The sequence below is a fragment of the Crinia signifera genome, chromosome 12 (genome assembly GCF_055691185.1).
Source record: "Crinia signifera chromosome 12, ASM5569118v1, whole genome shotgun sequence".
Taxonomy (NCBI): Eukaryota; Metazoa; Chordata; class Amphibia; order Anura; family Myobatrachidae; genus Crinia; species Crinia signifera.
Window position 1 is genome coordinate 71436062 of NC_139228.1, and position 27801 is coordinate 71463862.

General features: G+C 48.2%; 1 protein-coding gene across 1 annotated transcript; it reads right to left on the minus strand.

Moving 5' to 3' along the window:
- Positions 1-2777: 2777 nt before the first annotated feature.
- CCDC197 (coiled-coil domain containing 197) lies at positions 2778-19491 on the minus strand. The gene is made up of 9 exons (XM_083166456.1): positions 19310-19491; positions 14495-14540; positions 11967-12143; positions 11544-11701; positions 9915-9997; positions 9147-9319; positions 5910-6020; positions 4658-4774; positions 2778-4585 (listed from the first exon to the last, which is right to left on the minus strand). Exons 1-9 carry the CDS (start codon positions 19441-19443, stop codon positions 4439-4441), a joined length of 1146 nt encoding a protein of 381 aa, XP_083022582.1. The 5' UTR covers positions 19444-19491; the 3' UTR covers positions 2778-4438.
- Between the last annotated feature and the right edge of the window lie 8310 nt (positions 19492-27801).

The window sequence follows — 27801 nt, forward strand, 5'->3', positions numbered from 1 at the left end:
TCGGACGCTCGCAATGCTTCGGGCACGGTGGCTCGCTTCGCTCGCCACAGCTTTAATAACCTCCTCCACGCCCTAGTGGATGGTAGGGCATGAAATACCGCCTGTCGGCACATGTCGGCTCAAAAAACGGTGAAAAACCCCATGTCGACCTTATGACCAGTCGACCTTCCTCATGTCGACCGTTATGCAAATTCGACCTTAAGTCATGTCGACCTTGGCCCATGTCGACCTTAAGTCAGGTCGACCTTCCTGCCAGTCGACCTAGTGGGGTCGAACTAATGACTGTAGACCTAAGTTCATTCTAAAAGATGACCGCATCCCGTTCAACTATACTCTGTACAGCGCTGCGGAATATGTGTGCGCTATATAAGAAACTGTTAATAAATAAATAAATGTATTCTCACAGCTACAGGGGCGGTGCAGGAGAAAAGGGGCGCAATGGGGGGGTTCACAAATGGGGATAACCCATTGATTCTGCAGTTTCCGCGCTGTAATCCCCGATTTTAGGCACCGATATAAGGCCATTTAATAGAATAGATTTTCCACATAGGGGGATTCCTTTTCCTGGATCCCGATCCTACCTGCTGTTACTATTAGTTGCCGTAGCACAAAGCTCAGTCCTGGGTGCTCTGCTCTCGCTTGGAAAAGTATGTGTTATAGCGGTGATGGCTAAGCTTGACACTCCAGCTGTTGTTGAACTACACATCCCAGCATGCCCTGCTACAGTTTTACTATTTGGCCATGCTGAAACCGATGCAGGGCATGCTGGGATGTGTAGTTCAACAACAGCTGGAGTGTCACGGTTAGACATCACTGTGTTATAGTGACTGGGAGCAAACTTAGGGTTCATTTATCAACACGTGATAACACTTGTTGCAGATGATACAAGGTGATGTAGCCAATCAGCTCTTACCGGTCATTTGTTTGAAAAATGACAGTTAGTATCTGATTACCAGGAGTACCTTTTATCATATGCAATGCGTCCTATCACTCATTGCTAAATTAGCCCCGTAATACTGTATGCTGAGAGCAATGACTTAATACATACAGTATGTTTGCACTGTAATGTGTAGTCAACTATTCTAATGTACTACCCCGGACAATCAGAATGAATGGCCTCCTACTCAGCATGCAGTACTAAAGAAATCCACCAGGTGGCACAATGACATCACTGTTAACTTTTCAGAGTGAGTACTTTTTGATAAGGGGTGTGGATCATTTGATTGACAGGCAAAAATAGGTCAACACATGAAAAATGTCAACATGATGTAGGTAGACGCTGACATACCTTGATGAGAGTGTCTTAAACCTATTTTGGTACAAACAGACCTGTGCAATCTCTATGATTCAGCTACTAGAATTAGGCTTGGGACCGGTAGTTTGCCTGTAGGGTACCCTCCAGCGGCGGCTCGTACCTTATTGGGGGAGGAAGGCTGCCTGTGGCCGCAGCGGGGGTGCCGCGATTCAGGCACCCCCCCTCCCCCTGACGCCGCTGCCTCCCGTCCTGGTGCCTGTATGCTGTGATGAGTGACAGGCACCGGGACTGGCTATGTGCAGTACACACGTGTACCGCGCATGCAGCCAACTTCTATGGGCTGCTTGGGCAGAAGCCCATAGAAGCAATCTTGGTCCCGGCGCCCGTACAATGTAAAGGTGCCCATACACTGTACAATTATTGTATACAACATCGCATTGCATCGCATTGCACAGGTTTTGCAATGCAATGAGATGAGATCTAGCACAAAAAGTATGCGCAACACATACTTTTTGTACTAGATCTCATCTCATTGCATTGCAAAACCTGTGCAATGCGATGATATGCGATATTGTATACAATAATTGTACCGTGTATGGGCACCTTTAAGTTACAGGCACCAGGACCAGCGCATGCGCAGTACCAATATAGGTACTGCGCATGCGCATCTGCCGTTTTTGCATGGCAGCCCGCACAAAGGCATCCGGAGGGAGGGAACACCTCCCAATGGGACTGCCTTTGTGACTGGCAGGTCAGACTTCCAATCGGAAGTCACTGCCAGTCACAGTGAAGCCAGTGCAGTCTCACAGACTGCATCTGGCTTCACTGCAGTGGCGGATTTTACCTGGGGGGGGGGGCTGCAGCCCATAGGTAAAAACCGCCACTGCTACCCTCCCAGAATGACCGGGTGGGTCCTGAAAATCGGGTTCACCCCCCTGATCGTGGCTTCTCCCCCCTGACTGCGGCGTTTAAATAACCAGATCTACCTATCTCTGAGGAGAGGGCGGGGCTAAAGTGTCATAAGCACGCCATTTTAGCCCCGTCCCCTCCAGGGAGATCAGCAAATCGGGTTATTTTCCATCATGGGGCAGAAATTAATGACGTCCCGTGCAAGTCCCGCCCCCCCCCCCGAAGTCCTGCTGAAAGTCTCCTCTCCGTGCTTCTCCCAGAGAGGAGACTACAACAGTCGGCAACCCTGGCCTATAGAAGTCTCAATGCACTGCAGTGAAGATTTTAGGAGGACTGTAATCGTCCAATTACAGAAAACTGGCCTCAAAGTTGCCAGAATCCGGCCATAATAATACACTCCTGGCTTCCAGTCCTCACAGTTCATTGGCAGTACAGAGAATGTGGGTTCCGCCATTAAACACCTTTTACCAGCGCGCACCATAACTAGCCAGCGCTGATGGCGCTATAGCAGAAGATTGCAGATCAGCTCCAGCTAATGTCTCACAAATGAGGATTGCTCTGGAATTACATTATTTTATGACATATTTAATTTGATTTAAATAAAACCGTATATTGACAGTCAACATTTAAAAACAAACACAAATTTTGTTGAATACACTGAACGCTTCTCATAGGGAACCAGCTGTCGTTAAGTCTGCATTAGACCCTCATTTCCATAAATTGCATATTTCGTAAAATAATAAACAATTTTTTTTTTTAATTTTTTTAACACACTTTAGACTTCACATCAGGATCACACATCATTGTAAAAATGTACAAATTAGACGCTTCGATTCGATTACACGGTTTTGGAATACTGCTTTGCACTTGCCTACTTTATTCTTAATTTGTTTTTTCATATAAAAATAATAATAAGAAGAAGAATAGACCATGAAATATTTTTTTTGTGAAAATTATCTTTAGGAGTGTTAACAGGTAGCATAATATGGCAAAAACAACCACAGTAAATCTTTACTAGGAACCAGTGACATCACTGAGAATGCAGCTTATCCAGTCACTAGGAACCAGTGACATCACTGAGAATGCAGCTTATCCAGTCCCTAGGAACCAGTGACATCACTGAGAATTTAGCTTATCCATTTTCTAGGAGCCAGTGACATCAGTAAGATTGCAGCTTATCCACTCACTAGGAAACAGTGACATCACTGAGAATGCAGCCTATCCAGTCACTAGGAACCAGTGACATCACTGAGAATGCAGCTTATCAACTGACTAGGAAACAGTGACATCACTGAGAATGCAGCCTATCCAGTCACTAGGAACCAGCGACATCACTGAGAATGCAGCCTATCCAGTCACTAGGATCCAGCGATATCACTGAGAATGCAGCCTATCCAGTCACTCGAAACCAGCGACATCACTGAGAATGCAGCCTATCCAGTCACTAGGAACCGGTGCTGGGTGCTTTCAGAGTGTGGGGAAGAGAGGTAACCTGTAACTTCCTTCCAAACAACGGTCTCCTAACTAGATTGCCTCTAATGTGTGCACATATCTGTAGCCGCAGTTAGGGAATTATATTGTAAAATCAACTGCAACTGTTATTATAGTTACCCTGTACAGTGCTGTGTAATAGTTTGTAGAATGCATAATTAAAGCTTTAATAAAAAAAAAACTAAACTAAATGAAACAAATCCCTAACATACCGCCGCTTGCAGTGTAGTTCATTCATTGATAACAGATCGGTGCATTATACAGAGAAATATGGCTGTGTGCATTGGGCAACAATCAAAAACATTTCACAAGAAATCTGTGCAATTAAACCTGTGAAAAACCATATAAAACACTAGTAAGCCCGCTCAAAGCAAATGCTTCAAAAGCTAGTAGATGTAGTTTCACTTGCTGCCAACAGATGGCAGTGTTTCGGAGTCACACGGGACATATATATATATATATATATATATATATATATATATATATAGATGATACGGGTTAAGGCTTTGTGTTCTCATAACCGTAATAGACAGGTGTCCTCTGCTTGGTTTCTGATTGGTCACTTGCATTTTAAACAGACAGCCCCACTCAGTGAGGGCAAATGGTCCAGTGTACATACGTTGATCAACTGCTGAGCTTCCAGATTGGGGTATAAATGCTTTTCAAAGTCTTATTATAAAAACTGTAGTAAAAAAAAAATGCTATGATTGCATCCTTGGTGTCCTCGTCCCTCATACGTTATTGGTGGTTAATGCTGGTTTGGTGCGTGATACAGCGCTGGGCTCATCGCTTACTTCCCGTCACCTTATCGGGAGGGAATTTTCTCATAGTATTGTTCGGCTTCTTTAGCTTTTGGTCCTCGGTGATCTGTATTTCTAAGTAGGGATTCTTGGCCAGTTTTTCAATTTGTATTTTATCTAAAATATATTCCTGGAAATATACAGAGAAGACGGTTTCAGGTTTATGATGGAGAAGAGAAGGGGCAGAAAACAACTTATTTACCTTGATCATATCCAACTTTTCAACAATTTCCACTTCGGCCAAAGCCCCGTAATGCTTCATGTGACACTGATCGGCGAGGTTCATCACCGCTAGCAACAAGCTGCCAATCTCTACACTCTACAGAGACAAGACAGCGGTAATAGCTATATGTAATACAATCCAATAAAAAAAGGGTTTGTACAACCGATAGATTATTTATATATATATATATATATATATATATATATATATATATATATATATATATTCTCTCTATCTATCCAGGAGCCATCTTTCTTTTTTAAAGACCACTATTACCCCTTTAACACTGAAGGCTCAGGTCCAGCCTGGGTAATTGAACACCGTTTCAAGCCAGGGTACTTGATTAGTTTCACGGCGCCCGATATATCGGATGTGATATCGAAGCGATCCGATGCGATTTTTTACCTGTTCATAACCCCACTATCCACTACGCATGGAGTTGATTTGATATAGTGTGGCGAGCGCAGTAATCGGCGTCCGCTCGCCACGCTTCGGGCTCGGTGACTCGCTGCGCTCGCCACACTATATAAAATCAACTCCATGTGTAGTGGATAGTGAGGTTATGAACAGGTAAAAAAAAAAAAAATCGCATTGGATCGCATCGATATATCGGCTGATATCGCATCCGATATATCGGGCGCCGTGAAACTAAACAAGTACCCAAGCCAGTTCACACTGTGCCCAATTCAGACCTCATCGCAGGACTGTGAACTTCGCAGGCCATCTGATTATCAATATATTTTTTTTTAAACAGCTGGCTGTACGCAAGGTGATTGACAGGAAGCCGGCGTACTGCTCCAAGTGCAACCGATCCACCTCTCTGGTTCTTTAAGCATGACCCGTGTCAGATAACCCAGGTCGCACCCTTCACACTGCAGCCTAGTACGGTCCGTCCCAGGATACACTACGACTGCGGCCCAGGTAGCCTGCAACTCTCTGTTAATGCTAGCATCAGCCCTGCCCTTGGTGTATAGCCATGTAAGGACCGTGGCGCCCACTTTGAGAGTCTTTAGACACGGCTATCCCGCTTAGTGCGCTTTAGATGCAGCCATTGGTTGGTTGCCCATTAACCAATTAAATCGCCCATCTCACAGTGGTAGTACATGAATTGATCTTGATAACACAACAGTCATAAGAGCACTTGAACCAGCAACTAGAGTCAGCCACCCATCTCTGATACACTACTGTTCTCACTCGCCGAAGTACTCCACACAGAACAGGCCGCACTCACCTGGTTCCGGAACTGACTTTTCTCCAGGTTAAAATTTAATTCCATCTGTTTATTTTTCTCCTGTAATTTGTCATATTCCAGCTGTAACTGCGACAGTTCAATCGTCATTATCTGCAGAACCCAGACAAACACATAACATTAGCGGAGCATGATGGGAACTGTAGTTCATTCTCAGGAGACTCCATGTTATGACGAGATGAATTCAGGTCTGAATCAGCCCCCTCATTCTGATGTGGTTATTCCAGCGATTGTTAATGTATCGTCTGTCGTTCACAACTGCGCCTATATGCTAATATGGCCAGAAACTAACTACAGGGACGCCCACTGCGGTCTCTTCATGGGCCAGATTCTCTAAGCTTCAAAAGTGATAAAATGGAGAGTGATAAACAGCCAGCCAATCAGCTCCTGCCTGACATTTTTCAAACACAGTCTGTGACATGGCAGGTAGGAGCTGATTGGCTGGCTGTTTATCACTCTCCATTTGATCACTTTTGAAGCTTAGAGAATCTGGCCCAATGTCCGTCTGACAGCGTATAACTGCATCCGTACCATTGTCCATACATCTGAAACATGCTGCAGAGTCCGAGTGCAGGATGAAATGCTTTCCTAGGGGGCAGAGGGACCTCCAGTGGGTGTGGCTCATCGGGTCGACCACTGACAGTCGCCACTGGCCCTGGTTGGATAAAAAACCTCACATCGACCTTTTCACTGTCAACCTTGCCATGGTCAACCTAATGCTTGAGTCAACATTCCAACCCTGTCGACAGCCATTTCGACCTTTTTCATGTGTCGACTCAACTGTTATTTATGCTCTCCAAGAAGCAACATTATCAATGATATTCTAGCAAACACTTAGATACTTTCCAAGTTCTATTCTTCCCAGAATGCTACAGTCACTATGTATATACCTACACCGAGGTGTATCCATCTGCTCCCAGCAACCGGAGCTTAACCAAGAATGAAACTGTATCAACGTCCCATTGTTTTGCCTGTAACTCTGTGTCAGAAGTTCAGTTATTTCCGCATACAATAATCCATTGTAAGTTACAATCAGCAAGCGCCTCGCTCCAAGCAAACGGCGCCTAATCCTGTAATTGTGTCCCCGCTGGTACAGAAACCGATTGCTCAATTCTGTTGGCCGAATTCCACAATAAAAAGAGCAAATCACTTTTCTTCCCACTCGCTGCCCTGGAGTTATAGAGCATGCGTTCTGCCAACTGCACCAGAGGGTAAGCAGATTCCAGGGAAGGGATTGCAAGATCCCTCTCCTCGGGCATAAAGCGGCTATACCGCCATATGAGCATGGTAATAGACAACCGGACCAAGCTCCAAAGAGCTACAATTTGGAAGGAAGGTACAAAGGGTTAGACTATAGTCCTTATTGAGAAGACTGGGGCCTGCAGCCGGCAACGCTTGTCCCCTGCACAGCACTATGGGACCCTTGTGGCACCTTAGAAATAAAATAGATGAATAATGGCCTGTAGCAGAACTTACTTGTCAGTCATTGGCCACCCACATTTTTAAACTACAAGACCGCTTGATAAAAGTGTGTCTCGTCCATTTAATTTGCGGTCATCGACAGGTCGACACAAGTAAAATGTCGACATGAAAAAGACTGACATGATTTGACACAAAATTACTTGTTCATACTTCATTATATTCCCCCTCAGAGGGTTATGGGTCATAGTGTCGACACTTTGATACGTCGTCATTAAGTGTTGGTGTGCCGCTGTGCTCGCCATGCTTTGGGCACACGGTTATATTCTCCCTCCACGCCATAGTGGATGGTAGGATATAAAGTACCAGTAAAAAAACATGAAAAACTCATGTCGACCTAATGCTTGTGTCAACCTTTCAACTCTGTCGACCTTAGCTATGTCGACCTTTAGTGGTCGACATATTGTATGTCAACCGAACCTAGCAACTGTTTCCCAAGATGGTGGTGTCCCAAGCGCAGAGAGGCACCGTGCCCGAAGCATGCCAAGTGCAGTGAGCCATTCAATGGGACATGGTACACTGACGATGCCCATGTCGATAGACATTGAAAAACTCAGGTCAATCTTTTGGCCATGTCAACTTTTTTACCAATAGTGTCGACCTATTGACAGTCAACCTTATTGCTTGTCGATCTAATGATCCACACTTTTATAGACTATTCTTCTTACACATAAATATACAAACCGACTCCATACTAAGTCCTATGTGATTGGCCCAATACTAAGTCCCGTGTGATTGGCCCAATACTAAGTCCCGTGTGATTGGCCCAATACTAAGTCCCATGTGATTGGCCCAATACTAAGTCCCGTGTGATTGGCCCAATACTAAGTCTCGTGTGATTGGCCCAATACTAAGTCCCATGTGATTGGCTCCATACTAAGTCCCGTGTGATTGGCCCAATACTAAGTCCCGTGTGATTGGCCCAATACTAAGTCCCGTGTGATTGGCCCAATACTAAGTCCCGTGTGATTGGCCCAATACTAAGTCCCGTGTGATTAGCCCAATACTAAGTCCTGTGTGATTGGCATCTTACTAAGTCCCGTGTGATTGGCTCCATACTAAGTCCCGTGTGATTGGCTCCATACTAAGTCCCGTGTGATTGGCCCAATACTAAGTCCCGTGTGATTGGCCCAATACTAAGTCCCGTGTGATTGGCTCCATACTAAGTCCCGTGTGATTGGCTCCATACTAAGTCCCGTGTGATTGGCTCCATACTAAGTCCCGTGTGACTGGCTCCATACTAAGTCCTGTGTGACTGGCTCCATACTAAGTCCTGTGTGATTGGCTCCATACTAAGTCCCGTGTGATTGGCTCCATACTAAGTCCCGTGTGATTGGCTCCATACTAAGTCCCGTGTGATTGGCCCAATACTAAGTCCCGTGTGATTGGCCCAATACTAAGTCCCGTGTGATTGGCCCAATACTAAGTCCCGTGTGATTGGCCCAATACTAAGTCCCGTGTGATTAGCCCAATACTAAGTCCCGTGTGATTGGCATCTTACTAAGTCCCGTGTGATTGGCTCCATACTAAGTCCCGTGTGATTGGCTCCATACTAAGTCCCGTGTGATTGGCCCAATACTAAGTCCCGTGTGATTGGCCCAATACTAAGTCCCGTGTGATTGGCTCCATACTAAGTCCTGTGTGACTGGCTCCATACTAAGTCCTGTGTGACTGGCTCCATACTAAGTCCTGTGTGATTGGCTCCATACTAAGTCCCGTGTGATTGGGCGGCCTATTTACCAGCTTGGACGTGTCATGTTCTCTCTTCAGGAGCTCCAGTCTGTGCTGCGCACTCTCCAACTCATCAGCGAGGCCGGTCAGGTTATTCACCAGATTCCCATTGGTGAAGGAGAGCGTCTCGTAGCGTCTGATTATGGCCTTCACAGGGGTGTCTACTCCGTACTCCAGATAATCTGCAAAGAGGATCACAAGACATGGAATAGTAACACTTGGCTGCAATTGGCAATTCTCAAAATTTCCAGGTATATTTTATCCTCCCTGACAGATAAAGCGTCACTAATGTGTATCATCGGTGGTGGATATTACTTTGTGGTTATCATAAGATCTATTATATATTAATATACACAGTTTGGGATCTATTGTTAAATAATAGAGATCGGTTAAAGGAACTCTGTCACCACAAATTAATAATTATTATTATACATTTAGGCCCTTATTCTGGTTCACTCGCAAAGGCAAATTCCTTCTCAAATGGACAAAACCATGTGCACTGCAGGTGGGGCAGATGTAATGTGTGCAGAGAGAATTAGATTTGGGTGGGGTTTTACTTCAAAGTGAGATCTATATTGCAGTGTAAAAATAAAGCAGCCAGTATTTTCCCTGCACAGAAACAATAAAACACCCAAATCTAACTCTCTCTGCACATGTTACATCTGCCCCACCTGCAGGGCAGCATGGTTGTGTCCATTTGAGAAGGAATTTGCCTTTGGGAGTGAACCAGAATAAGGGCCTTACTCTGGTACGGCTCAGTAGATACAAGTCACTTACTGTCTGGGACTTTCTCGACCATCCTCATTAAGAAATCTTCGAATACTTTGTTTTTCTTTATCCTCTTGTGTAAATTCTTCTGTCTATGAATCACACAATAGTGGAGACAGTCATTTCTCAGATCACTTATCCAGCATATGACAACATGTGTAACCTGGTCGGACTATGGCCCAACACTATGGGAAGGATTCAGGATCCCTCGTAGTGATCTGAATTCGGCTCCTGCCCCGATGGTTGAGGTTTATTCCTGCGCATTTCTGCACTGTGCAAACCCCAACAGCGATCAGCTTTGGCGAGTTACGGGTCCTTTGCTGCGGGAAGGGAGGGCCGGGGGCATACAGGGGGCGTGGCATTCCCTTGGAGACGCGAGCGGGCCAATGCCTTAAGTCGACAGTCAAAAGGTCAACATGGATTTTTTTTTTTTTTAGCCGACGTGGTATTTCATGCCCTACGGCGTGGTGAGAGATAGAAATAAGAGTGCCAAGCGCAGCAGTGCACTTTTCCGACTATGTCAACATTCATGAAAAACACGTCAACCTTTTGACTGTCGACCTTCTCATTGCTGACCTAATGCTTGTGTCGACTTTTGACAATGTCAACCCTTTTGCATGTGTCGCCATATGGCCTGTCGACCTTCAGTGGTCAACCCAATCTATGTCGTCCTTAATTTGGTCAACCCCATGACCGGTAAGAGAGCCTCCCCACTGAGTTACCTACTCTGTCCAATTACTCGCCCGCTCCATTGAACAACTAATATCTCTATGGCATCGGCGGATGTGTACAGAATAGATGTCTGAATGCCATTCACAGGCAGCACAGCCGATGGCAGATATATGCGCACATCTGGCTGTGTACAGAATAGATGTCTGAATGCCAGTCACAGGCAGCACAGCCGATGGCAGATATATGCACACATCTGGCTGTGTATAGAATATATGTCTGAATGCCATTCACAGGCAGAACAGCTGATGGCAGATATATGCGCACATCTGGCTGTGTACAGAGTATATGTCTGAATGCCATTCACAGGCAGCACAGCCGATGGCCGATATATACGCACATCTGGCTGTGTACAGAGTATATGTCTGAATGCCATTCACAGGCAGCACAGCCGATGGCAGATATATACGCACATCTGGCTGTGTACAGAATATATGTCTGAATGCCATTCACAGGCAGCACAGCCGATGGCCGATATACGCACATCTGGCTGTGTGCACAGGCGGTTGCCAACCGCTGCAGGGACCGCTGCTGAATGTCATCTCAACTTAAATGCCCGTCCATTTGTGACATTCAACACCACATACTGTATTGGGCAGATGATGAACTTACCAATTAATAGCTGGCCTGTCACCCAGGTGTGTACCCAGCTTTGTAAGGAATGCCCTATCTTGCCTGCCAGAGCTAGCTTTTGTTCCTGCACAAACATTTCCACCTTACTCTGCCAACCAAAGACGTAACCGGGCCTCTCTGGCATAAATCTGCACCACGGCCACTTTCAGACTGAAATACCACCCACTAACTATGAATTATATAGAAATAAGGATATACTTTCTCATCACACCATTGTAGTATTAGTGGACTCCAGTGCATGGCTGGTAAAAATACAACAGCTACAACAAGTTCTACCTGATTCGCTTCTCTCCAAGCTGATTCGTTAACTCATCGATTTCTACTTGGCGCGACTCATTCTGCCGTGACTCTGCTTGGCATTTCGCTATCGCCCGTCTTCTCTTGGCATCGCTGTCCTTCAGGAACTTCTCAAACTTTACAGCTTTCTCTGAGCACTAGGGACAAACGAAACAGAATATAGAAATGGCAAAGTGCAATATGTTTATTTTGCTTGGGTTTTGTTTAACAAATGATCGCTAATTTTAATCTCTTAAATGAAGTGTGCCCAACTCAGAATAAGCCCCTTTATGGAAGTAGGAAGCCACACGGGTGACCGTCAGAATCCAGCCTCCACATATCGTGCTATGTAAATGAGGACCACTGTCTCTTATAGACAATGAAGTAAATGAGCTAAGCCATTAAAACCATTTCCGTCCTTACTTCTCTCTGCTTCAGTGCAAACTGCTCCTTCAGTGCATCAAGCAGCCGCATCCGCTCGGTAAACTCCTGTCTTTTGTCAACCAGATCCTGGCTGACGCGGTCATACTCCACCTCTTTCTTTAGAACGAGTGTCTTCTGCAGAGTGTTGTTACTGGTGTCCAATATTTTACCAGCAGCCTTAAAATAAAATAGAAAACTATTAACATAAAGCGGCACACATCGTGGTGCTAATGCAGCCTGTCGCAGATCTGTCATTTCTTTATGTCCGTTGAGGCGTCACGGTGGTGGCAAGGGTCTGTCTGATGTAGTCGAATACATTAATGCATACATGCCAACTTTTTTAAACTCCTCTCCGGGAGAAGCCCGGAGAGGAGTGAAAGCAGGGCTGGAGGATGGCTTCGTTTTGGGGGAGGGGGCGACTCTGACATCACCAAGCCCAGTCCCCACGACCGACAGTCGCATTAATTATGGATGGAGGGGTTAAAATGACGCGAAATTCAGCGATTCGTGTCATTTTAGCCCTGCCCCCTCCCCGCGAAATTCGGACATTTTTACCGCGGGGAAGGGGGAAGCAGGGGCTGTTGCTACAATGCGGGAGACATGCCCACCTTCCCGGGGGGCCGGGAGGGGGCCCCGATTTGCGGGACCCTCCCGGCCATTCTGGGAGGGTAGGCAAGTATGCAGTATGCATTATGCAAATCTGTATGTTTATGCAAATCTGGCGCACGCAGATCCATATATGGACACCCATAGAGGGAGAAAGTGTCTGGATTTTGACCACCGAGATTCCAACCGCCGGGATTCTAACTGCATCCCGTTTCAGACAACCTGGGGATCTACAGTAGGAATGAATGCAGCAGGTTTGAAAATGTGACAGTTAGTAATGACTACAGCTGTGCACCAGCTAGGGAGTCTGGGAAATGTGATAGTTAGTAATGACTACAGATGTGCACCAGCTAGGGAGTCTGGGAAATGTGATAGATAGTTAGTAATGACTACAGATGTGCACCAGCTAGGGAGTCTGGGAAATGTGATAGTTAGTAATGACTACACCTGTGCACCAGCTAGGGAGTCTGGGAAATGTGATAGTTAGTAATGACTACAGATGTGCACCAGCTAGGGAGTCTGGGAAATGTGATAGATAGTTAGTAATGACTACAGATGTGCACCAGCTAGGGAGTCTGGGAAATGTGATAGTTAGTAATGACTACACCTGTGCACCAGCTAGGGAGTCTGGGAAATGTGAAAGTTAGTAATGAGTACACCTGTGCACCAGCTAGGGAGTCTGGGAAATGTGATAGTTAGTAATGAGTACAGATGTGCACCAGCTAGGGAGTCTGGGAAATGTGATAGTTAGTAATGACTACAGCTGTGCACCAGCTAGGGAGTCTGGGAAATGTGATAGTTAGTAATGACTGCACCTGTGCACCAGCTAGGGAGTCTGGAAAACCTGGACAGTTGGTAGGTCTCGAGGACTGGTTTGGCCACCCCCTGTAGTAACATATTGATTTTACTTTCTCTCCCAACCCTTCTCAGGATAAATGAGGGTCATATTCGTTCCACACTTGCAGCATTCCCAAATTCTGGCCTCACAGCACCTCCCTCCAGGCTCCAGCTCATGATAATGTGCTCCACCATGATAAAACATGTGGAATAATCTGACTTCTATCGTTATGTAAGACACAAAGAAGTCTCCAAGGAGGTAGGTGTTTATATAAAGGCAAAAAAACCTCAGGTTAACAGCTTAAATCGATTTGTATCTTATATTACAGTGATGATATCAGAGTTAATAATGACTGGGGAATGACATCAGAACGTACTTTCGTATAGATATGATTGCATTACTTTGTACACACATAGCTATCACTTCAGTATTATATTATATTTTACAGAAATATACTATGAATAAACTAAGGGCCTGATTCAGAGTTGATCGAACAAGCAAAATCTTTCTCAAATGGGCAACTGCACTGCAGGCGGGGCAGATGTAACGTGCAGAGAGAGTTAGATTTGGGTTAAAACCAGGTGAAATGGAGTCTTGAAGTCAGCCAGCCACAGAACCTGTGTAATTAATGTGTCCCGAATTAAAGGGATGAAGTGGCAAATTAGCCCCAAATCACTGGTAAAAACCTGGCCGTCGGATGTTCACAGTCTTTGAGCGAATGCGCTGATCAGAAGGATGAACTAATTGGGCCCCAGAGAATATGTCAGAGTTACTGACATTGGTCGCCTTGGTTGATCATTGATCCCAATGGATCCACTTGTGTGCAAGCCGTGATTTATGCTGCCAGGGTTATACGGAAACAGCAAGGACATCCCATCTACAGCACCGGAATATAGGAATGTCCATACCGGACTACAAGGTCACTGGCCTCTTGTCAAGGTCAAATTTTACCACTGATTTCATTTGAAGGAAAAAATTGTATTTCTCTGTATTTGCTGATTATTTAGCATTATGGAACCACTAAACATAGAGTGCTATGCACTAAGCTTATAGCAAACATTGCAGAACGGGCACATACACTTACCTCCTTTATTATAGGAATTTGTGTAATATTATCGTCGTCTCCATCTCTGGAAAATAAAAAGTCACAACACTTTGCAGTAAATGCTGGTAGTAGTTTTCCATCACTATTACCCCGCCCCCCCTCCCCCCTCCCCCCTTCGCTGCCTGGGCACAGCACCAGCTATGGTAGGACTTATTTATGGCAGGCTGGCCCGAACTCACCCTAACATTTGTGTCATACTGAAAGGTCATGGAACTATTATAGTCAGCGCCTGTATTGTCCATCAACTCTCTGTACTTAAAACAGAGGACTGAGCACAGACGGTCAATGACAAATCCCCAAACTGTCATTTTACTTTACATTTAATGGTTAAGCAACTCTTATTACAGCAACAGAGGTTGTGATTGGGCAGCAGCAAAGTATAATAGTTCTAACTAACCCATCCTGTGGGTGTCATACTGTACATGGTGTCACGGTCATAGGTCAGTTTTACAACCAGGATGAGGACAACATGTTGTCCCATATGGCTTTATTAGGCTAGGTCTGAGAACAGATTCCAATGACTGTCAATGTTCATACAAAAACTAACCAGCACTAAATATACTGGAACTGGAACATTAGGTTGCTTATGGTGTGTGGCATTATGTGTAATAGGCATTACTGTGTGTGGCATGATGCGTGGTGGGCATTATGTTAAGTGGCATTGTGTGGAATGGGCATTACGGTGTGGCATTATGTGTGATGGGCATTATGGTGTGTGGCATGATGTGTATTATGGTGTGTGGCATGATGTGTGATGGGCATTATGTTAAGTGGCATTGGGGGAAATTTATTAAGATGTGAATTCTACTTCACATCTGATGTTGCTATGGGCAACCAATCAGATCCTGTCTACTATCTTCTAGAGCAGGGGTGGCCAAACCGAGATCTAACAACGGTCCACATTTTCCAAACTCCCTAGCTGGTGCACAGAATACTAACTGTCACATTTCCCAGACTCCCTAGCTGGTGCATAGAATACTAACTGTCACACTCCCCAGATCACCTAGCTGGTGCACAGCTGTAGTCAATACTAACGGTCACATTTTCAAACCTGCTGCATTCATTCCTACTATAGATCCACAGGTTGCCTGGGAAACATGCACCGTTGGTAGATCTTGAGGACAGGTTTGGCCACCCCTGTTCTAGAGGGTGCTAAATAAATAAGAAGTAGATTCTGATTGGTTGCCCATAGCAACATCACATGTGAAGTAAAATTCACATCTTAGTAAATTTCCCCCATTATGTGGAATGGGCATTACTGTGCGTGGCATGTGTAATGGGCATTACAGTGTACATTTTTGCAGCTTTTGGCGCGCACTGTCCCTGTTTCTAGTATGTGTGTGTGGGGGGGGGGGTGTTTCTTTATGAATATGTGCACATATACATAAATAAGTCACCTTCTATTTAGTTTGCATTGATGCCCAGTAGGTGGTGATGGACACGCCCCTCCAATGATGCACCCCCTAAGAAAATGGGCTGCGCATGTCTGCTCCCCAGGAACATCTCCTCTGCTGCACCGGAGTCTGCTCCCCAGGAACATCTCCGACACACCGGAGTCTGCTCCCTAGGAACATCTCCTCTGATGCACCAGAGTCTTCTCCCGAGGAACATCTCCTCTGCTACACCGGAGTCTACTCCCCAGGAACATCTCCTCAGCTACACCGGAGTCTGCTCCCCAGGAACATCTCCTCTGCTACACCGGAGTCTGCTCCCCAGGAACATCTCCACTGCTACACCGGAGTCTGCTCCCCAGGAACATCTCCTCTGCTACACCGGAGTCTGCTCCCCAGGAACATCTCCTCTGCTACACCGGAGTCTGCTCCCCAGGAACATCTCCTCTGCTGCACCGGAGTCTGCTCCCCAGGAACATCTCCGACACACCGGAGTCTGCTCCCCAGGAACATCTCCTCTGATGCACCAGAGTCTTCTCCCAAGGAACATCTCCTCAGCTACACCGGAGTCTACTCCCCAGGAACATCTCCTCAGCTACACCGGAGTCTACTCCCCAGGAACATCTCCGACACACCGGAGTCTGCTCCCCAGGAACATCTTCCTCTGATGCACCAGAGTCTTCTCCCCAGGAACATCTCCTCTGCTACACCGGAGTCCACTCCCCAGGAACACCTCCTCTGCTACACCGGAGTCTGCTCCCCAGGAACATCTCCTCTGCTACACCGGAGTCTGCTCCCCAGGAACATCTCCTCTGCTACACCGGAGTCTGCTCCCCAGGAACATCTCCTCTGCTACACCGGAGTCTGCTCCCCAGGAACATCTCCTCTGCTACACCGGAGTCTACACCACCAGGAACATCTCCTCTGCTACACCGGAGTCTGCTCCCCAGGAACATCTCCTCTGCTACACCGGAGTCTACACCACCAGGAACATCTCCTCTGCTACACCGGAGTCTGCTCCCCAGGAACATCTCCTCAGCTGCACCGGAGTCTGCTCGCCAAGAACATCTCCTCAGCTACACCGGAGTCTACTCCCCAGGAACATCTCCGACACACCAGAGTCTGCTCCCCAGGAACATCTCCTCTGCTACACCGGAGTCTGCTCCCCAAGAACATCTCCTCCGATACACCGGAGTCTGCTCACCAGGAACATCTCCTCTGCTACACCGGAGTCTGCTCCCCAAGAACATCTCCTCCGATACACCGGAGTCTGCTCCCCAGGAACATCTCCTCTAATACACTAAAACCTACTCCCCAGGAACATCTCCTCAGCTACACCGGAGTCTACTCCCCAGGAACATCTCCGATACACCGGAGTCTGCTCACCAGGAACATCTCCTCTGCTACACCGGAGTCTGCTCCCCAAGAACATCTCCTCCGATACACCGGAGTCTGCTCACCAGGAACATCTCCTCTGCTACACCGGAGTCTGCTCCCCAAGAACATCTCCTCCGATACACCGGAGTCTGCTCACCTGGAACATCTCCTCTGATACACCGGAGTCTGCTCCCCAGGAACATCTCCTCTAATACACTAAAACCTACTCCCCCGGAACATCTCCATAGCAAAGACTACAAAGCCTCGTAAATTGGGTGCGCCATCAAAATGATCGTTCCCCCTTTATCCAATTTCGGGAACCCTGCCAATCAGGCTGCACTGCATGTGACTAGGCAGGACCTGTGCTATATGCAGACGGGGGCCGGATGACTAACCAACAGTTGGGGTTCCGACGGTCGATTTTCCAACATCAGAATCCTGACTGTCAGGAGCCTGACAGTCCGAATTCTGGGCTATATGTTCCTTCATGGGGGTCCAAGAACCTGCAAGAGGCTTAAATGCACTTGCCCCTCTGTCGGGCTCCTGACAGTCAGGATTCCGATGGGAGGTAAGTTCTACCATACCCACGCAGACGCCTCACCATCAGGTGTACATAAATCTCTGAATCAGGCCCAATTTACTGGATCATTATATCAAGTGTGACACCCAGAACCCTTGCTTGGCGTGACACCCAGACCCCTTGCTGGATTCTCAAAAAAACCTGAGAACAGGAGGGGCACATACATATTTGTATATAAAACACATGCAGACAATACAGCAAACTGCACTATATAAATAACTTAATAAATAAATAAACATAATATGTATGTCCACATATAACGGTGCCAGACATGACAGCACAGCAGGTGTACCCAGCAATCCTTGTGAGGGGTGGTATCCTGGGCACCCTGCACCTGGCAATCCCTGGGGCACCCTGCACCTGGCACTCCCTGGGGCACCCTGCACTCCCTGGGGCACCATGCACCTGGCACTCTCTGGGGCACCCTGCACCTGGCACTCGCTGGGGCACCCTGCACCTGGCACTCCCTGCACCTGGCAATCTCTGGGGCACCCTGCACCTGGCACACTCTAGGGCACCCTGCACCTGGCACACTCTAGGGCACCCTGCACCTGGCACACTCTAGGGCACCCTGCACCTGGCACTCCCTGGGGCACCCTGCACCTGGCACTCCCTGCACCTGGCAATCTCTGGGGCACCCTGAACCTGGCACACTCTGGGGCACCCTGCACCAGGCACACTCTGGGGCACCCTGCACCAGGCACACTCTGGGGCACCCTGCACCAGGCACACTCTGGGGCACCCTGCACTCCCTGGGGCACCTGGCACTCCTTGGGGCACCCTGCACCTGGCACTCCCTGGGGCACCCTGCACTCTCTGGGGCACCATGCACCTGGTACTCCCTGGGGCACCCTGCACTCTTAAGGCACCCTGCACCTGGCACTCCCTGGGGCACCCTGCTCCTGGCAATCTCTGGGGCACCCTGCACCTGGCACACTCTAGGGCACCCTGCACCGGGCACTCTCTAGGCACCCTGCACCTGGCACTCGCTGGGGCACCCTGCACCTGGCACTCGCTGGGGCACCCTGCACCTGGCACTCGCTGGGGCACCCTGCACCTGGCACTCGCTGGGGCACCCTGCACCTGGCACTCGCTGGGGCACCCTGCTCTCCCTGGGGCACCATGCACCTGGCACTCGCTGGGGCGCCCTGTACCTGGCAATCTCTGGGGCACCCTGCACCTGGCACACTCTAGGGCACCCTGCACCTGGCACACTCTAGGGCACCCTGCACCTGGCAATCTCTGGGGCACCCTGCACCTGGCACTCCCTGGGGCACCCTGCACCTGGCACTCCCTGGGGCACCCTGCACATGGCCGTCACCGGTACAGTCAGCGTGTACAGTTACTCCGTATGAAGAAGAAGCGGGTGGCTGCGGAATGAGGCACCGGTGCTGCAATCTCCGGCCTCACTGCCCAGTACCAGGGGTCAGTCTCCGGGTCACCCACCTGCCCTCTCCCAGCTGGGTGACAAACACGTTCTTCCTCCTGACGTCCAGCTGCAGCTCATATCGCGGCGGCTCCCAGTCCGTCATTGTGTCTGCGGGCCGGGGAGGGGGAGAGCGACGATCACCAGCCCCCATGGGGATCCTGTACCGGACAGCGGGACAGCTTTATGTCTCCATAGCAACCTTATCGCCAATCACGGCGCGTTACCCAGGACACCACTGACCCGCCCCCTCCCACACCACTGACCCGCCCCCTTTCACACCACCGTGTGGTGGTGTGACATACAGTATGATGATCACCTACACCAGTGGTGTCAAACTCATGGCCCTCCAGCAGTTGTGGAACTACACGTCCCAGCATGCCCTGCCACAGATTTTATATAATCTTATATAATTTTCAGTGACGTGCGGTGATGTTCATGGTTGGTGAGGCAAACAATGTGTTCATTTAAAAACACACTTATTTTACAAAAACACACAGTACACACCTCTCACTTTACACAAATACACAGTTATACACTTCTGTCCCTTAACACAAATACACACAAGTCTGTCCCTTAACACAAACACACACAAACACCTGTGCCAACTAAAAAAAACACAGCCCCCACCCTCCACAAGTGCTAAACACACATTTCTGTTTAAGGCACTGCTTACCCAAGTAGAACTGGCAGCAGCGTTCCTGGGACAGGGACCCGGAGACAGAGACAGAGTGCCGGCGGGAGGCCGAAGCGGGATCCCGGACACTGATAGCAGCGTTAGCTGGCAGCCCAGCCCGGCACCGCCATTTCCCCGCCCGCAAGTCAGAGCAGCCCGGCAGGCCAGCATGGCACCGCCGCTCCCCTCTCGCTCGCCCGCATTACAAGTCAGCGTGACTTCACTGCAATGCAGAGGAGCCTGGCAGGCCAGCCCGGCACCGCCGCTCCCCCCCCCACTCCCCGCCCGCATAACAAGTCAGTGGACGAGCCAGGGCTCCTCTGCATGCAACAGTACTATACTATAGGCGGCACCTATAGAAGTTCCTTCGTGGCAGTCAGGGACGTGTTTTCTGCCTATATGAAAGCACGCCCCTGTCACTGAGACAGCGCCACTGTGCCCAATCACATCTGTCTCAGTGACAGGGGTGTGCTGTCATATAGGCAGAAAAGCACGTCCCTGTCACCGAGGCACCGCTATAGGTGCCGCCTATACAACTTTTTTAAATGAGCTTTTACCAGCTCGGTTCTTAGCCCTGCCCACTGCCCGCCCCTGACAGTCCATAACTGTAATATGGACAGCGGAAGGCACCGCTCTTGGTGCCTCCTAAACTAATGAATAAAAAAATATATAGAGTAAACATTATAATAATAATACAAAGCATACACTTATGACACATAATATGTGTCATAAGTATTTTCTTTGTATTTTATTATTATTTTAATCATTAATGACAGGGGAGGCTCTGCCTCCCCTGACTGCACGTCCCTGATAATTTTATATAATGGATTGCTAAAACTGTGGCAGGGCATGCTGGGACACACGTCCCAGCATGCCCTGCCACAGTTTTAGCAATCCATTATATAAAATTATATAAGATTATATAAAATCTGTGGCAGCTGACAACAGCTGGAGGACCATGAGTTTAACACCACTGCTCTACACACAGCACCAGCCCCCTTACTACATGTGATCCCCTACACCCAGCACCAGCCCCCTTACTACATGTGATCCCCTACACCCTGCTCCAGCCCCCTTTCTACATGTGATCCCCTACACCCAGCACCAGCCCCCTTACTACATGTGATCCCCTACACCCAGCACCAGCCCCCTTACTACATGTGATCCCCTACACCCAGCACCAGCCCCCTTACTACATGTGATCCCCTACACCCTGCACCAGCCCCCTTTCTACATGTGATCCCCTACACCCAGCACCAGCCCCCTTACTACATGTGATCCCCTACACCCATCACCAGCCCCCTTACTACATGTGATGACCCTACACACAGCACCAGCCCCCTTACTACATGTGATCCCCTACACCCAGCACCAGCCCCCTTACTACATGTGATCCCCTACACACAGCACCCGCCCCCTTACTACATGTGATCCCCTACACACAGCACAGCCCCCTTTCTACATGTGATCCCCTACACACAGCACAGCCCCCTTTCTACATGTGATCCCCTACACACAGCAGGGGCCCCCTTACTACATGTGATCCCCTAAACCCAGCACCAGCCCCCTTACTACATGTGATCCCCTACACCCATCACCGGCCCCCTTACTACATGTGATCCCCTACACCCAGCACCAGCCCCTTACTACATGTGATCCCCTACACCCAGCAGGGGCCCCCTTACTACATGTGATCCCCTACACACAGCAGGGGCCCCCTTACTACATGTGATCCCCCTACACCCAACACCGGCCCCCTTACTACATGTGATCCCCCTACACACAGCACCTGTCCCCTTCCTACATGTGATTCCCTACACACAGCACCCACCCCCTTACTACATGTGATCCCCTACACACAGCACCCGCCCTCTTACTAGATGTGATCCCCTACACACAGCACCCACCCCCTTACTACATGTGATCCCCTACACACAGCACCCATCCCCTTACTACATGTGATCCCCCTACACACAGCACCCGCCCCCTTACTAGATGTGATCCCCTACACACAGCACCCACCCTCTTACTACATGTGGTCCCCCTACACACAGCACCCACCCTCTTACTACATGTGATCCCCCTACACACAGCACCCACCCCCTTACTACATGTGATCCCCTACACACAGCACCCGCCCCCTTACTACATGTGATCCCCTACGCACAGCACCCGCCCCCTTACTACATGTGATCCCATACGCACAGCACGGGCCGCCTTACTACATGTGATCCCCTACACACAGCACCTACCCCATAGCTGCCTACCCTCCTGCATTCTGCAGGAGACTCCCTGAAATAGCAGCAATCTCCCTCTCTCCCTCATTAGTCTAGCAATCTCCCTCATGTCACCTAGCCCACATTACACTGCTACATTTTTTGGGGAAAAAAAGGAATGAGAGATGGATACATTTATATTGTATCATCAGTACCATTTCCCAGCACGTTATAGAAGGTAGCTTTTACTAACTGCTTTGGGGCTTATCTACATTTGGATATAAGTCATTTTTAAAAGTTTCCTCTCAGATGTAGCAGTACACACCCACGCTTCTAGGGGCCACGTTCACAATCTCTTTTCACAATCTCTCCATATATGGAACTAGACACGCTATTTGGGTGGAGCATGACGTGCCCCCTCAATGGGGCGCTGTGTAAAATTCTACTACCAACTATAATCTCCCTGAAACTAGTTTTCAAATGTAGGCAAGTATGACCTACCCCTTACTACATGTGATCCCCTACACACAGCACCGGCTCCCTTACTACATGTGATCCACTAGCACACCGCACCCGCCCCCTCACTACATGTGATCCCCCCTACACACAGAAACCTGACCCATACTACATGTGATCCCCTACGCACAGCACCCTGACCCTCACTACATGTGATCCCCCCTACACACAGCACCTGCCCCCTTACCACATTTGATCCCCTACAAACAGCACCCGCCCTCTTACTAGATGTGATCCCCTACACAGTACACACAGCACCCACCCTCTTACTACATGTGATTTCCCCTACATACAGCACCCTGGCCCTTACTACATGTGATCCCCTACACACAACACCCGCTGCCTTACTACATGTGATCCCCCACACACAGCACTTGCCCCCTTACTACACATGATCCCCTACACACAGCACCCGCTCCCTTACTACACGTGATCCCCTACACACAGCCTCTGCGCCAAACTACATTCGAACCCTACACAGCACCCGCCCCCTTACTACACGTGATCCCCTACACACAGCACCCGATCCCTTACTACATGTGATCCCCTACACACAGCCCCTTCGCAAACTACATGCGAACCCTACACAGCACCCACCCCCTTACTACTTGTGATCCCCTATACACAGCACCCGCTCCCTTACTACATGTGATCCCCTACATACAGCACCCCCTTAGTACATGTGATCCCCCTACCCACAGCACCTGCCCCCTTACCACATTTGATCCCCTACAAACAGCACCCGCCCTCTTACTAGATGTGATCCCCTACACAGTACACACAGCACCCACCCTCTTACTACATGTGATTTCCCCTACATACAGCACCCTGGCCCTTACTACATGTGATCCCCTACACACAGCACCTGTCACCCTACTACATGTGATCCCCCTACAAACAGCACCTGCCCCCTTACTACATGTGATCCCCCTACACACAGCACCTGTCCCCTTACTACATGTTATTCCCTACACACAGCACCCGCCCCCTTACTACATGTGATCCCCTACACACAGCACCCGCCCTCTTACTAGATGTGATCCCCTACACACAGCACCCACCCCCTTACTACATGTGATCCCCTACACACAGCACCCACCCCCTTACTACATGTGATCCCCCTACACACAGCACCCGCCCCCTTACTAGATGTGATCCCCTACACACAGCACCCACCCTCTTACTACATGTGGTCCCCCTACACACAGCACCCACCCTCTTACTACATGTTATCCCCTACACACAGCACCCGCCCTCTTACTACATGTGATCCCCCTACACACAGCACCCACCCCCTTACTACATGTGATCCCGTACACACAGCACCCGCCCTCTTACTAGATGTGATCCCCCTACACACAGCACCCACCCCCTTACTACATGTGATCCCCCTACACACAGCACCCACCCCCTTACTACATGTTATCCCCTAGACACAGCACCCGCCCTCTTACTAGATGTGATCCCCCTACACACAGCACCCACCCCCTTACTACATGTGATCCCCCTACACACAGCACCCACCCCCTTACTACATGTGATCCCCTACACACAGCACCCACCCCCTTACTACATGTGATCCCCTACACACAGCACCCGCCCTCTTACTAGATATGATCCCCTACAAACAACACCAGACCCCTCTAGAGTTCTATGCAGCAGCTTGGTGGAGATATTGCTCAGTTGGTTCAATCAATTGAACAGCTGGGTAGAGGTGTGGCCTAGTTGGTACAGTGTTGCAGCTGGATGGAGGTGTGGCTTAGTTTACGCAGTGTAACAGCTGGTTTGAGGGGTGGCTTAGTTGGTACAGTGTAGAACTGCTTGGTGGAGGTGCGGCTTAGTTTATGCAGTGTAGCAGCTGGGTGGAGGTGTGGCTTCGTTGGTATGCTGTAGCAGCTGGGTGGAGGCGTGGCCTAGTTGGTACAGTGTAACAGCTGTGTGGAGGTGTGGCTTAGTTTATGCAGTGTAGCAGCTGTGTGGAGGTGTGGCTTAGTTGGTACAGTGTAGCAGCTGGGTGGAGGTGTGGCTTAGTCGGTACAGTGTAGCAGCTGGGTGGAGGCGTGGCTTAGTCGGTACAGTGTAGCAGCTGGGTGGAGGTGTGGCTTAGTCGGTACAGTGTAGCAGCTGGGTGGAGGTGTGGCTTAGTCGGTACAGTGTAGCAGCTGAGTGGAGGTGTGGCTTAGTCGGTACAGTGTAGCAGCTGAGTGGAGGTGTGGCATATTTGTCTTCCATAGATAAAAAAAAAAAAATTGTATAGTTAAGTACACTAAACTGTGGCTTCCGTTCCTTAACCAATATTGGGGCAGATGTATTAAGCTTTAACAAGACATAATGCAAGGGTGATAAGGAGAGATAAACATCCAGCCAATCACCTGCTCACTGCCATGTTACAGCCTGTGTTTGAAAAAAGTCAGTAAGGAGCTGATTGGCTGGACATTTATCTCTCCTTATCACACTTGGATTTATCTCTTGTAAAGGCTTAATACATCTGCCCCAAAATATGTTGCGGTTATTTCATTATAATGACCCTCCTGGCTTAACTCTGGACCTCACAATTATTGTTTGATGATGAATCCATGTTCAGGGGGAAATGTGACACTAGGAATACAATGAGATGTGCTTTTGGTAAGCTCTCGTCCATACAACTTGTGTAACAGACATACACTCTGGCCATGTGCTATCTAGCTTACTCTTGTACTAAACTTAGATTCTGCTGATGGTGCGGCGGCATCTGAAATGTTATCTCTGGAGGCAGAGCGCTGTGTAAAGCACACGTTCCGCTTGTGTCCCTGAGCTTTGTAAACTCGCCATCCCAGGACCTGACTCACTCACCATACAGCTATATTATTATTAGGGTCAGAGTATCCTCAAGAGCTTCCATGTTATTGGCTAATCACAGCTGTACAGGTAGCCTGAAGCCTGGATATTTCCCATGTTATTATACCTTTATACTGGTCCTTACCTTCTGTACAGCACAAGGGATGGAAGATGCGCCTACTTCATCGTCTGTTGCAGTTGCATCAGCGCCTTTATGCTAATGCTGGTATCAGCCCGTCCCCTGATGTAAGAGCATGTGCAAGGCTGACATGTCCAGAGTAAGCACCTTCAGATGCTGTAATACCATACTTACCTACCCTCCCGGAATGGAAGCGGGACAAGGGATCTACAGCAAAAAGATAGCCAACCATTAGGTCGACAAAAAAGAGGGGGGATGGATTATACAGGTGGGTGGGGGCAAAGCCTACACCGTACTGTACAATTATCTGGCGCTGTTGGAAAAAATACGTCTAAAATATAGTGAGTAATATATAATTAATCCACTGCTGCTTGCAGATGGTTTATATGAGTTGGCTAGAACTCATAAAGTACAAAGGAGTGTATGTTCTTTAAACCACTTTGCGCTGCTAGATGGATTTAAATAGTTGAATATACCACTGGACAGATGGACACTGGACACACTATTATGAAATTATGAAAAATATTTTATACATAAAATAAGAATATACACAGGCATATAAAAATAACAATATTAGAATATAAAAAAACAAGTAGCAAATAATCATATAGCTTAAATGGCCATCAAGAGAAAAGGGGGTCACGTTTGCAAACTTTTGGTGGGAGCTCCTGGGTATGGTTAATGGTTAGTAACAGTCATGGAAATATTGATGGTGAGGTTATGGAATGAGATGGGGGATGAAATGAATGGAAGTAAACAGCCAATATCAACGTCAGTTAGCTGGTTAGTATAATAGTCAAATGCCGTGAATAGGCACTGGGTGCAGAAAATAAGTTGAGATACTTCACCCTCCGCAGATGTATTGAGATTGGGGAGCTTCTGATGAAATACAGGCTCACCCGATTGTGGATTGATGCTGGGACGGGGAGCAGGTGGCAAGCTCGACCCGATTGCAGAGTCCTGGTGACGCGGGGAGCAAAGCTCTACCCGTGATGTTAGAGATGGAAGTGGGAGATGTGACATCCACTGAGTAGTCGGCTTGTATGTAACGCCGCACAGCGGGAGGAGAAGCTCGACCGCTGACTTGTACACAGCGGCTGCTGCCAGATGACGGTGGATCAGCGTGTTGTAGACCGCGGCAGACCAGCCCGTATGGAACTCAGTTGGAGGAGGAGGAACACGTGGGTTTGCAGACGTGACGTAACCTGTGACGTCGACGCGTTTCGTCTCAAAGGCGGAGACTTTTTCAAGACGTCTTGAAAAAGTCTCCGCCTTTGAGACTATTATACTAACCAGCTAACTGACGTTGATATTGGCTGTTTACTTCCATTCATTTCATCCCCCATCTCATTCCATAACCTCACCATCAATATTTCCATGACTGTTACTAACCATTAACCATACCCAGGAGCTCCCACCAAAAGTTTGCAAACGTGACCCCCTTTTCTCTTGATGGCCATTTAAGCTATATGATTATTTGCTACTTGTTTTTTTATATTCTAATATTTTTATTTTTATATGCCTGTGTATATTCTTATTTTATGTATAAAATATTTTTCATAATTTCATAATAGTGTGTCCAGTGTCCATCTGTCCAGTGGTATATTCAACTATTTAAATCCATCTAGCAGCGCAAAGTGGTTTAAAGAACATACACAACCATTAGGTCGACACCATTAGTTCGACAAGCAAAAAGGTTGCCATGTGAAATGGTCGACATTCAAAAAGGTCGACACTACCATTAGGTTGACAGTGTCTAGGTCGACAGTCAAAAGGTCAACATGGGGTTTTTCACTGTTTTTTACCCAAATGTCGACTCAGTCGACATGGACACAGTTTGAAGTTTTGAAGTGAACCGCAGCCCCTTGCATCGCTCGCTTCGCTCGCGATGCTTCGGGCACACTATTTTATTCTCACACCTCGTCCTAGTGGATAGTAGGGCATGAAATATCTTCTAGAACAGGGCTGGGCAACACCGGCCCTCCAGATGTTGCCCAGCCCTGTTCTAGAAAGTGCTAAATTAAGAAAAAGTAGAATTGAATTGGTTGCTATGGGCAAAATCAGTAACAGGCCAATCACTGCAGACTGCAATCAGGATTTATTGTGTACTCGGTATGATTAAGTCAGCATACACTATGTACCTAATTC

What these genes read in the sequence shown, in the direction of transcription:
- CCDC197 (XM_083166456.1), bottom strand. Translation starts at nt 19,443, where the DNA reads ATGGGGGCTGGTGATCGTCGCTCTCCCCCTCCCCGGCCCGCAGACACA. An exon ending in AAAGTCAGTTCCGGAACCAG is followed by an intron (nt 4,775 to 5,909) that starts GTGAGTGCGGCC and finishes TTGTCTCTGTAG; the next exon opens with AGTGTAGAGATTGGCAGCTT. An exon ending in AAAAGTTGGATATGATCAAG is followed by an intron (nt 4,586 to 4,657) that starts GTAAATAAGTTG and finishes GTATATTTCCAG; the next exon opens with GAATATATTTTAGATAAAAT.